This window comes from Bos indicus, chromosome 29 (genome assembly GCF_029378745.1).
Source record: "Bos indicus isolate NIAB-ARS_2022 breed Sahiwal x Tharparkar chromosome 29, NIAB-ARS_B.indTharparkar_mat_pri_1.0, whole genome shotgun sequence".
NCBI classification, from domain to species: Eukaryota; Metazoa; Chordata; class Mammalia; order Artiodactyla; family Bovidae; genus Bos; species Bos indicus.
In genome coordinates, this window is record NC_091788.1 from 32,315,859 (window position 1) to 32,329,143 (window position 13,285).

Below are 13,285 nucleotides of genomic sequence, written 5' to 3' on the forward strand. Positions count from 1 at the left end.
ACACCCGCTTCCTTGGAACTGCTATGCCCTTGCAGGTTCTTCTCACAAGTCTCCTTCCTTCCTGTCTGCCACCAGGCCTGAAAGGCCCCCGCCTTCTCTTTGAAAGCCCTCCACCTTCTCTTGCTCTCTGCCACTCTGTACTTCAGACGCCCCCCCACTCCCCCAGACATTTCTTACAAGTCCAATCATGTCTCGACATCTGCTGCTCAGCAGACCCAAACTAACACGCTACTAATGTTGGATATTTTCCTCCCAATTGTCTGACGTTGTGCAAAACTATAAAAGGCCTCTTCTTTGTTGTCTGCTGTGTGACTCTGGGCTAGACCTCTTCCCTCCCTAGGAACCTTAATTCCCTCCTTCATAAAGTGAGGATAACAGATTTTTCTTTATGTGGTTGTTGGTGACAGTTTTAAAAAATATGAAGGCATATGAAAGACTCTAGCACACAGTAAGAGCTCAGCACACATGTGGGTTGAGCTGAAAAGCTGAAGTGACCTAGGTGGTAGTGCTGAGTGCATGCTGGGTTGCGTCTGCCTCTTTGCGACCCCATGGACTGTAGCCCGCCAGGTTCCTCTGTCCATGGAATTCTCCAGACAAGAATAATGGAGTGGGTTGCCATTTCCTCCTCCAGGGGATCTTCCCAACCCAGAGATCGAACCCGCGTCTCCTGTATTGGCTGGCAGGTATTTCACACCACTGAGCCACCAGGGAGACTTTACGAAATGACCTAAACTGAAATTAAGTATCAGCTGTGCTCCCCAAGACACTGCCAGGAATGAGTGGAATTCTCTAAGTTAAACCCATCACCCTCTGACCAGAAGGAATGTAGAACTGTACTGGAAAAACAAAAGGTCTGGAGAGTAACATGAAACAGTGATAACAATTAGCACCTAAAGAGGGTTTCCTATGGACCCAGCACTGTGCTGAGTGCCTTCCATAAGCTATTCATGCAATTCCCACCACAATCCGAAGAGACTGAAACTGCTATTGTGACCATTTTGCAGATAAGAATACTAAGGCACAGTGAGGTAAGCTGGCCCACAGCCATGCAGCTGGTCAGTGGCAAAACCAGGACACACCTGGCTCCAGAGTGCCCGCTCTCAACCCTGACACAGTGAAGCCTCTGCCACATAGCCCAAGGTCAAACAGCCTCTCACCTCTCGTGTGCTTAAGCTGAACCTAGACCTGCAGGCATAAGAGTAGCACATGGGGTGATTATCATCACCCCATCTGTAAGCATCACAAGAAAGTCACTTTAGGGGGAAGGGGACGGGGAGGGATACACAGAGGCCCTTGAACAACACAGGTTTGAGCTTCACAGATCCACTTATACATGGATTTCTTTTGAATATAAACATACTTAAAAAATCCTTTTTGTAGATTTGCAGCAATTTAAAAAAAGAAAAAAAAATCAGACAAACTGCATAGCCTGGAAATATGAAAACATTACGAGAAAAAAAAGCGAGGTCAGGAATGCATAAAATACACGTAGATGTACATAAAACACAGAACATGTGTAAGTGGACTGTTTATGCTAGCAGGTCAACAGCAGGCTAGTAGCTAAGTTTGGGGATTATACTCAGATTTCTGACTGCACAGGGGTCGGCACCCCTCACCCCATGTGTTCAAGGGTGGACTGAAGCATCTGTTGAATGGAAGGAGTCTCCATGCGTCTGCTGAATGGAACGAGTCTCTATGCTGAGGACCCACTCACTGGTCCGACAGCATCCAAGCTGGGAAGGCAACCGGGAAACCAGGAGATGCCAAGGGGCACAATCAAGGGATCAACTGGAAGAGCCCTTCGCAGCTGAGGCCATGGGAGTTTCCAGGCCAGCTGCTCACGACCAACAGGACCTGCGTGGTTGCCTCAGCAACACACGGGCTGGATTCTGCTCAGGGGAAACATCGGCTTCAAAGACACAAAGGTGGAGCTTCCAAGAGGAGACAGAGTGGCATTCCAGCAGGGTCACCACCCAGTTCCACCACATGGAGTTAGAGTTTGTTAAAGAAACAGCCACCCAGAAAATGGGAGACCCAGAGAAGCCTTGAAAGCAGGTGGTTGGCAGGGGAAAGGGGTTGCTGTGTCCCCTAAAAAGATGGGTCCCCTTGTGAGTTTCCTGACTCCAAATCCAGGCACCCAGAGGCTTCAGGTGGTTTAAACACCAGGATGTGCAATCTGTTTTGTATAGTATAAAGGTGTCTCTCTGCCCTAAAGGCAGCTTCCTGGAGCTACGGGAGCTGCGTCCAGTCCCCGGGGTGGCTCAGCCAGCTGTGGTCTTCAAAGGCGACTGACAAAAACAGGGAACCTCCCTGTCCACACCTTCAAAGCCGTTTAGAAGGGAAAAAACGAACAACGAGGCCGAGTCCTCCCACCATGTGATTTTCTCCACAGGTGGCAGATGTCTAAGACCAACTGTCCCCATGCGAACCAGTCAGGAGGCAGAGGCAGTGGGACCTCCACACAGGCAACACCACCAAGGGGCTTCTGATCCCTCCAGCTCAGAGCGGCCGGGGACCCCCGCCCCCGAGCTCCAACGTACTTCCCCAGCAGTCTCACAACTGAGCAGCATGTCAACTCCCTACTCCAGTGAGATCCCACTCACATTCCATGTGCACACTGAGGACCCGCCGTCAAACACAGCGCAGAGAATCAGAATTCCCCAGCTTCTGCGATGCTGGCTGGTAGCCAGGCTCCACGTAGGCTGAGGGGGTTTGTCTGGCTTCCTACAACCCACCACTCACAGGGCCCTCTGAGGAGGAAAGGGCAGATGCTGTTTCTGCCTCTCTCATTGCCAAACTCTTCTCCTCCCAGCCATCCAGGAGCTACCCACGGATGCTCTACCCTGAGACAGTGACACTCCCTGTAAGCCTGAGGCCAAGTCCAGCTTTGCTTGGGTGAGAACCTCAGGATCCTTGTAAATGGCAGGACTGCACAAAAAGGGCACCACGGTTTTACGCTTACGTCAGGAAAGACTGTAGTCAACTCATAACCTTACAGCCACAGTACTGACACGGAGAGATTGTATTCCAGAACCTGGCTTAGGGAATATTCCCTCCACCCCCAATTATAAAGCTCCAAGTTGTTCCTAATAACATCTCCATGGGAATGCAGGCTATAATTAGAATCTCCTGCACCAATTCACACCACAGTGCTCTTCGGCTCTGGGGACCCCCTCTCCTTTCCTCATCAGTGACTGAGGCTCACATGAGAAGCTGCCCCTGGGGGTTGTACCTGAGGACACTGAGATGATTTTGCAATCCAGCTTTCCTTCAGAAAACCGTGATTTCAGGTGATGCCGCCCAAGCTCAGGTTTCATTCTGAACTGAAGGGCTTGGAAGCCCTTCCTTCTCTTAGCAGTAGCTTTATGTTTCTGAACCCTACAACTCAATGACCAGACCTACAACTCAGTCAGAATGCCCAGGTTTCGGGTGTGGCCCTTGGACTCTGTTATTGTGTGAGGATAGACGGGCTCTAATTTATCTACAAAATGAGAAGAAGGTTTATTTTGGGCTAAAAGCAACAGATGCTAAAGCATCTATTTCTGCTTTATTGACTTTGCCAAAGCTTTTGACTGTGCCTATCACAATAAACTGTGGAAAATTCTGAAAGAGATGGGAATACCAGATCACCTGACCTGCCTCTTGAGAAACCTATATGCAGGTCAGGAAGCAACAGTTAGAACTGGACATGGAACAACAGACTGGTTCCAAATAGGAAAAGGAGTACGTCAAGGCTGTATATTGTCATCCTGCTTATTTAACTTATATGCAGAGTACATCATGAGAAATGCTGGGCTGGAAGAAGCACAAGCTGGAATCAAGACTGCCAGGAGAAATATCAATAACCTCAGATATACACATAACACCACTCTTATGGCAGAAAGTGAAGAGGAACTAAAAAGCCTCTTGATGAAAAGTGAAAGAGAAGAGTGAAAAAGTTGGCTTAAAGCTCAACATTCAGAAAACAAAGATCATGGCATTTGATCCTACCACTTCATGGGAAATAGATGGGGAAACAGTGGAAACAGTGTCAGACTTTATTTTTTGGGGCTCCAAAATCATTGCAGAACGTGACTGCAGCCATGAAATTAAAAGACGCTTACTCCTTGGAAGGAAAGTTATGACCAACCTAGATAGTATATTCAAAAGCAGAGACATTACTTTGCCCACAAAGGTCCGTCTAGTCAAGGCTATGGTTTTTCCAGTGGTCATGTATAGATGTGAGAGTTGGACTGTGAAAAAAGCTGAGCGCCAAAAAATTGATGCTTTTGAACTGTGGTGTTGGAGAAGATTCTTGAGAGTCCCTTGGACTGCAAGGAGATCCAACCAGTCCATCCTAAAGAAGATCAGTCCTGGGTGTTCATTGGAAGGACTGATGCTGAAGCTGAAACTCCAATACTTTGGCCACCTGATGCGAAGAGTTGACTTACTGGAAAAGACACTGATGCTGCGAGGGATTGGGGGCAGGAGGAGAAGGGGACGACAGAGGATGAGATGGCTGGATGGCATCACTGACTGGATGGACGTGAGTCTGAGTGAACTCCGGGAGTTGGTGATGGACAGGGAGGCCTGGCGTGCTGCGATTCATGGGGTCGCAAAGAGTCGGACACGACTGAGCGACTGAACTGACTGAACTGAAAAGCAACGGGGGATCGTCTAGGGCTTCCGTTTCTACAAAGCTAGGACCGCTTTGTGCAATGTCTCACTGAAAAATACGTGCAAGTTGAATTCCTGATGGTCTCAAATGTAGTCTTTCAGAGGTTGAAGGATCAGCTATTCATAAGTCTGCACAGCATAGTAAATCATAATTTCATTACAGGTAATGAATGGCTTGGAGCTTAGCCTTTTCCCACGCTCCGTGATAAAGAAGAGACCCTGAGCACTTCATACAACAGTTGAAACACAAAGCTGGGGCCACACCTACACACTGACAACACAACTATTACCAGCAGGACTGCTCCACACCAACTGCAGGAGTGACAGGAAAGAATTCCTTATCTGCATCAACTGAAGTCTGGCAATCTGGAGTGAAGTTCTACGAAGGTGGTTTAGAGACCATAGCTCCACCCACTCCTGCATGCCACGCCCCCTCCCCCTGCATAGTGTTAATGAGTGACAAGCAAGGCACAGGGCCCTGAATCTACTCTAAAGGGAGTAACTGAGATAACCAATGAGTGTTCTCATTCTTTAAGAGAGAAAGATTTCAAACTGAGGTGAGACATGCAGCACTTAAGTTTCAGTTCAAGAGCCACCTTCCTGCAGAAGGCTTGGAAAAAGTCATTTTTTTGTCTCAGTTTTGTCATTGACAAAAGGAGCCTGGAGGGACACAGAAGGGAAGGGATCAACACTCTGACAATCCAGCATATTATTCTACACCTACTGAAATGGAGAGGGAAAAAAACCACGGATGCCTATGTTTGTCAAGGATCTAGAAAGTATTTTGTTTAGGTCCATCAAATACACAGAGAACACTGGGCCACCTCTCTCAGATGGTTTTGTAATCAGATGGGGTTCATAATGTATCTTCAAACAAAAGAAAATGGAGCTTTCTGATTATATCAGTTTGATAATCATAAGCAGTCCCAGCAAGGTAAGAAGGTGCATTCTGGCGGAAGCCAGTGTTGCATTTGATGTATTCTTAACTCAGCTAACAGGCAGGCTTTCAAGCCACGTTATCTGCCCCCACATCTTGACCTAATTTAACAAGTTGCCATGGGAGCCCAATGAAGGTTGATGCAATTTTCTTATCTTGGGAGGAAGAATGCAACTGAGCAAGAGAATGTGAAAATTCAGTTTCTAACTGATTTCCACACTTACTGTGCGGTAAATAAGACAGCATCAGAAGAAGTCAAATGTATTCCTTTGAGGGTGTAATGGGTAGAGAACTGGGCTCCCAGAGACAGGAAAATGGATTCACCCCAGTTCAGGGAATCTATACAGACATCCTTTCGTTCAGGTGACATAAAAGGTATACATGTGCTCCTACTGTGTGGCCACACATACCCTGGAGGTAAGCAAATTTAAAGGAAACAGATTAAAAAAAAAAAGAGCATAGAACTTGAGATAGAAAATAGGTGTGATGTTTATGAGCAATAAAGAGTTTTGCCAACACTTATACAATGATTTCCACTCTCCAAAGTACTTTTCTGAACTTCAGGTCATCTTGGTATGTCTGCATAGACTCAGAGACTCATTTATAAGAACTACAGTCACTGCACACGTCCCAGGCAGTGGAGGGGCCCAGGGAAGCATGTTCTGTTCCCTGGCCTGTTCCCTAGGATTTATCTGAGATGATAAGAGGTCACAATGAGGGGCAAGATATAGTTTTCACTGTGGACAAGAGATATTTACCAGACAGTGAACATGGGGCCGAGGGGGTGGAGGGAGGTGGGAGAGGCTGGGGGGGTGGGGAAGAAAGCCACCCAAATTTGGACCACTCCTCATACACCAACCATGGGGTGGCAGGGAGTCGGACATGACTGAGCGACTAACACCACATGCCAAATAAATCCTGACTTTCATCAAACCACAGCAATAAGAAAATCCAGTTCAAGTCTAAGGACAATGACAATATCTTGAATTCGTCAAGATAGTGAACCTTCCAGGCCTACGAGCACTTATCTGTACTCAACATGTGCTCAGAAACATCTGCTGAAATAATTGATTTGTTACGATTGAGCTTTCTCTCCTGCGTCTAGCAACTTGTCTGGCACTCATTTGTCTCATTAACTGAGTTAGTTCAATTACATGCTCACAGATCTCCTACCAAGAGAGGGAGGGACACTTCCACTTCGCTAAAAGTAGAAGAGGGTACAAGGTAAATTTGCCTAAAATCACACAGTGTGTGAGGGCTGGGGGGAGCATGGAGGACTTCTGTTTTCTGGGCTATTGTTTGCACCTCTATCTGAGATGGCTTGAAAAGTAAAATCCCCAGTTACAAAGAAGAAAAAGCTGAATGGTAAGATACTTTAAAAATTGTATTTTAGTTCAAATGACTACTGGAGTTTTTGAGATCATTAACTGATAATCATCTTCTCCTTTGTCCCATTCAATGAATATTCTACTCCCTTAGAGATAGAGACAGAGAAAGAAAGAGGAAACAAGAGCGAGGAAGAAAAGGATGGAAGGAACGATGGAAGGAACGAAAGGTAGGAAGAAGCAATCATTAAAACAGTCCACCCAAAGAAGTGCATGTGTGCCCAGTCATGTCCAACGCCTCTGCAACCCCATGGACTGTAGCCCTCCAGGCTCCTCTGTCCATGGGATTCTCCAGGCAAAAATACTGGAGTGGGTTGCCATTTCCTTTTCCAGGGGATCTTCCTGACCCAGGGATCGAACCCACATCTCCTCAGTGGCAGGTGAATTCTTTACCACTGAGCCACCTGGGAAGCCCAAATAAGGGATGACATCAAACACAACTCAGACTTCCAGGACATTCCTGTATTTGTCCTGAAAAGAGGTTTAGGTGTTCTGATCTGTTTGGCTTTGGATGAGAAATGCCCACCTGTTAGAAGGCTCACAGGTGGCATTTTGGTGTTGGCTCTCCTGATGGCTGTCTTCATGTCCAAATTCGTACTCCTAGGTCTTAACATTCCACGTCATCCTTTTCCTTCTCTCCTTAAAACTATGACACTTGGAGAGATTTCCAACTCTCAGATAATTCTTGTCAAGATCAGCTTAGCTGAAACTCTTCAAATCACTCTTGTAGAGTATGAGCTCTGCAGGCCTCTCCCATCAGACTCCAGTAACTTATACACATGCCCTTTTCAGAAGAGTTTCTATTTGAGGTGGAGATCAGGCTTTCACCATTTCTAGAAACTTCTAAACTTTTTGTAGAGTAGCCACGATTCCTTACCACAATCTTACCCCATGCAGGTTGACCTAAATCATAAGGCTTTCTCTGGCCATAACCCAAACTTTAGAACTTAAAAGTCAGTATACTTAATGTCATTATCCACAAAACTACCTTAACTAGCAAAATTTTCAGAACTGCATACCAAACGAAAAGAAAATGATGAAAACTGTTAGAGGAGAAGAATTATGATCATGCCTGGTGATCATGCCTGGTGACAGTGGTTACGGTAGAGATTATGTCAGAGGGAATAAGGCAAGACTTTTAATAAGGAGAAGCTACATTGAGGATTTGGTCCTGGAAGTCAGGGTGGCAGGGGGAGGAGAGGTGGTAGCCTTTTCACTTGGGCAAATGACAGCACTTGCACCACAAGGAGAGAGGCAAACACAGCCACTCAGAGATGCCTGCCACCTCCACAGCCCCGATTCACTTCACAGCTACCTCTGCCTCTCCCCCTCCTAACTACGCAATCTTTTTCTCCTCCTCCATCAGTGTACCCAACTGGAGTCCAATTCTCAAAATACCTAAGCGTTACTATAAGGGGTTTTCCAGGTGTCGCAGGGGTAAAGAACCCGCCTGCCAATGCAGGAGATGCAAAAGATGCAGGTTCGATCCCTGGGTCGGGAAGATCCCCTGGAGAAGGAAATGATGGCCCACTCGAGTATTCTTGGCTGGAAAATCCCATGGGCAGAGGCGCTTGGCAGGCTACAAGTCCATGGGGTCACAAAAAGTCGGATGCGACTGAACACAAGCAGCACTCTCATACATCCTAAAAGACACTTTACATACTTTCTTTATTCCAAATGTCATTAATAGAAAGGCACAAACTTTCTCCTGTCTGCTGCCCAGAGGGAAGGGACTGACCCCCTTGCAGAACAGCGATTTCCCACCTACTCATGATGCTCAAGGAAGGACTTGGGAAATATTGTAGGAAGAAAAAAGTAGTTGACTATTAAGCTCCTTTCTGGCCCACAACTCTGTGTAATAGTCCTGGTCACTACTTCAAAATCCAAACACGACTCCTGAGCACCTATGCATGCACTGAACTGTACAAGGAGCTGGATGGATACAATGTAAGAGACACAACCCTGATCCATGAAGGAGGAGGAACTTTTCCAAGCATGTGAGTTGTTCTCAAAGGTCAGCTGAGTTTCCTTGAGTTTTCCCTCACACAGAAACAGGGATAGAGCTCAGTCTTAAGATCAGATAGACACCTCTCTAGAAATGCACACTGAGGTATCTGTCTTCATCCACACAAAGGGTCTTCACATGGTGACCCACCCAGGGTGGATAAATTCCAAGAGGCCAAGACCACCGCTGCACATTCGAAGCTTAAAACAAGCTCCACTCACAACACAATTTCTGAATTTTAGAAAACACTACGATCTTACAGGCTCCCCTGGTGGCTCTGCAGTAAAGAATCTACCTGCAATGCAGGAGCTGCAGGAGACGTGAGTTCGATCCCTGGGTCAGGAAGTTCCCCTGAAGGAGGACATAGCAACCCACTCCAGTATTCTTGCCTGGAGAATCCCATAGACAGAGGAGCCAGGTGGGCTATAGTCCATGGGTTGCAAAGTACTGGACTGAAGAGACTGAGCAGGCACAATCTTACAGAAAAGATCTGATCATTAATATATTCCTACTCCTCGGACAGATCTCAGATACACTCTTCAAACCTTCCCAAGGTTACACAGCCTCTGTGCCCCACCTCGCTTGGACAATGAATTCAGATTCTTGGACCAGATTCTCAGTCAAAGCCCAAGCTCTCAACATACACCTTCCTTTCTCTATGATCTTTCTTTTGTTCAGCATGACTACAACTTTCACTCCTGGGGGAAAAAAGTCAATAATAAAGCTCAGTGAGAAGAAAGGTTTTCTCTAGAGGCCAGGATCTAGCCTGAGTGTAGGGTGACTGAGGGCACTTTTCCCATTTCCACTCCTGCCTGATAATGAGGATTCTACTGCCGATGAGTCCAGGGAGTAGACCCATTCAGTGATGGCTTTCAGTGACGCTGCTGCTGGCTCTGTGTTCAGAGAGCCCTCCAAGAGCAGGTGAGAAGAAGCCCCTTGATGCTAGGCCGGGAAGGCAGAATTTCCAGAAGCACCAGATTGACAGAATTCCCTTCCCCTAGTTACAGATTCAAAATATCAGTTTTCCTACCACTCTTGGAAAGAATCCCTTGAAATAGAATGATATTATTTGCTTCCAAAACTCAATGGCTATCTGCAGAGTGGCCTGAGAGGCTGACCCAACCCCTCAGAGTCTTCTTGTCCCCTAGGAAGGGGGTGACCTTAGGGGCTGGGGACAGACAGAAGTGTCCAGGGAGCCCACCCCAGTGGGCGGGAGGAGGCCAGGCGTCCTACCTGTGTAGCCGGCCAGGGCCGCAGCAGGAATGACGGGCTTGTCCTTATTGAGGTCAGCGCGGTCACGCACATAGTCCTTGAAGGTGCCCTTGGGCTTGTGGTTGGGCAAGGCAGCTGGATAGTCCTCGGAGTCGAAGCTGTCGTAGGAGGGGACGCGCTGCAGGCTGTTGAAAGACGACTGGCTACTCCAGGACTGGGTGAGGCGGTCGCAGCTGTCATAGCTCTCTATGCTCTCGAAGGAGTCCTGGCCCCCGAGCTTACCTGGAGGAGGAGGAGGAGGCAAGAGGAGAGCGGGGAGGAGGGATGGGAAGAGACACTGTGAAACCCTCTCGGTGAGGATGCGCAGGAGGGATACAGAGCGGCCGGCGGGGATGGAGGTGCGTGCATTTGCTCGGGGGAAAAGGGGCTGCCTGGACCCAGCCTGAGAGCCCCCTGCATGGTCCGGTCTTGCTCCAAAGCCTCTAGGACCGAGACTCAGAGCCGGGTGTTGCTACTCATCTCTGCCAGGGGGAGACAGCAGTGTTTGGAACGACAAGAATTCCACAACCAGAAACCTACAGGCTGAGAAACACGTCTGTTATGACGAGATTTCTGGCCGATGAGTTAGACCCAATGAGGGGATGAAGAAATCTGAGCTGCATCAGGCTCAACTCACCCTCTACCCTAACTCAAGCCAAGGAGATGATTTCAAAAGGCCCCATTTGGCAAAATATTTTGGTCATAAGAAAAAAAAATTCCATTACACTAGGAGAGGATTGACCTTCCTTGACCTTGGAACGAAAACACTATTTTTTAGCCTTTTTTCCAAACACTCTTTGAAATGTACATCGTACTGCCTCTATGCCTTCTCAAATAGAAAAAGAAGTTATGAGATGTTTTTTTTCCAGGAGATTAAAAAAAAAATATCATTTTTCTAAACAGAAATCCATATTCTTTACCAAGCACTATCTGTACTTGAAATTTGTGCTTTATTAGGGAAACGAAGGCAATTAAAAAAACAAAGAAGTTGATTAAAGAGTTAAGGTCCGTAGCAATGGCAGAAATCCTTTACTCTGTGAGTTGCTTAAGGCATTCTTAACTGACCACAAGATCATGCAAGTTCATTAATTTCCCAAACCAGGTTATAAACAGCTGCTATGATTGCATAATAGCTCCTAGAGAAATTTCCATTGGCAAAAAATGCCATTTAAAAGGAGGCTGAAAACGGAGGGGGCGGTGGCAGGGCGGTGGGGCGGGGACAAAAACAAATGCAGCTAACTGCTGAAAAGGCTCACAGGAATATTTTTTATGTTTTATTTCCAGATACTTTCCAGGCAACCTCAATTAAATCATGGGAGATTAAATGGCTGATTGAGTCCAGCAAAGTCAAGAGGCCAAAGGATGTGACAAATGTGTATGCAGAAATACCTGTGAGTCAAGGCTGGCTGGCCTACTCTGACGTTTAAATCCCAGAAGAAAGTTGGTATATACAAAGTAATACTAGTAAGTTTCTGGTGTATCCTCCCCTTCACAACAGAGGAAATTCATTAAGACAATGAAATTCAAATATTTAATTTTGGTGTCCAAACCAAAATTAAATAGACAGTAATTAAGAAGGAAGATATATAACTTCCAAAAAAGATTTTTAACCCCAGATAAAAGAAGTTAAATATGTAATTTTTGCATTATCTACTCTTGTAAATTTCCTGAGCCTCTTATCCCTTCCAACACTGCTTGGAACAAAAATATAGTTAGTTATCTGCTTCGTCTCATTCCTTCTTCCAACCACTCATTCAAAGAACGGCAATCCCCAGAAAGCCTCGGAGCTGTCTGCCCCATATGCCAAGTCCACTGTCATATTTGCAACTTTTTATTATTATTATTTTTATCATCTAGTTAATACTCTGTAATGACCTACATGGGAAAAGAGTAAGAGTGGATATATGTGTGTATGTATATATATATATATATATAAACTGATTCTCTGCTTTATACCTGAAACACAACATTATAAAACAACTATACTCCCCAAAACTGTTGTAAATAAAAAAACTTTAAAAAGAAGGAATTGTCCCTTCCAGAAATTCACATTAAAAGTCTCAAGAAAACAGACCCCAACCAAGAATGCAGCAGCCTCTTTTCAACAGAACAGGAAATTTTGTGGCCTCCCATAAAAAGGTGTTTGCTCATTCCAGCTGTCCATCTTAAACATACCAAAAGCCTAAGAAAGAGTTTATATTTTCATGAGGAACACCCCACCAAGTCCCCTGCATTTACACTCAAAAGTCCCTGAGATGATTCCGTCAGTCATTTTTATACTGGGAGGGCGTGGAGACTGGAATTTCCACTCGCTGGACAGCTGAGGTTCCAAGGAACCCCAGTAAGCAGGGACACTGAACGAGGCCATAACCGCCCCCTGGCAGCCTCTCAAACATGAGCCAAATGCAACTCTGTTGAGAGCTGCGGTTTATAGCAGGAGGCTGCTTTCATTTCAGCTCTCTTTCACAATCCTAGAGCTGGGAACCTTCATTTACGGGTATTTTTCTCCCAAAATGGGTTGGTTCCAACTAGATGAGTCGCTCAGTTAGGCTACTGTGTTCAGGGGCGGGGAAGCTCGTGTCCTCTAAGACATCCATCGGCTGGCTTTCCTGAGAAACATCTCGGCAAGGTCCTTGCAAAGCTCCCTGACCCCACCACACAGACCTCAGGGCACCCAAAGCAAGAGGTGGGGGAGCCCTGTGGCAGCCCACTCAACAGACCAGCCCAAAGAAGACAGTTCTCTGAGTCCAAGGAAGTGGAATAGAAACACTCTGTCTACCCGAATGCAGTCTGGGAACACTGCGATTATTGTTCATCATCTTCAACTAACAGTGATGCTTTCAGTCTACCCCAACCCTGCCATGGCAGAGTCAACCACCCCGCTGGAATACGTCCTGTTTGCAGCACTTCTCACTCGTAAAAAAGCAACCGTGAACAAAACGGTCTGCCCCCAAGTTTGTGTGGTGAGATGCTTGGTGTGAGCAAAGGAGAATGAGGCCAGAGAGCAAGCCTTCCTGTTTCTCTGTGCAGTTCACCGTCTGGCCCACCATC

At 46.5% G+C, this 13,285-nt stretch overlaps 1 protein-coding gene across 5 annotated transcripts in view; it reads right to left on the bottom strand.

The window, feature by feature from the left end:
- ETS1 (ETS proto-oncogene 1, transcription factor) overlaps positions 1 to 13,285 on the bottom strand; it is a 140,294-nt gene that overhangs the window by 15,528 nt on the left and 111,481 nt on the right. For 3 of the 5 annotated variants that reach the window (XM_019954768.2, XM_019954767.2, XM_019954769.2), the window contains one exon: positions 10,217 to 10,477. The exons of the other annotated variants lie outside the window; for them this stretch is intronic. In XM_019954768.2, coding sequence (XP_019810327.1) covers positions 10,217 to 10,477 — 261 coding nt within the window. The remainder of the gene's footprint in view (positions 1 to 10,216; positions 10,478 to 13,285) is intronic. 5 annotated transcript variants of the gene reach the window in all.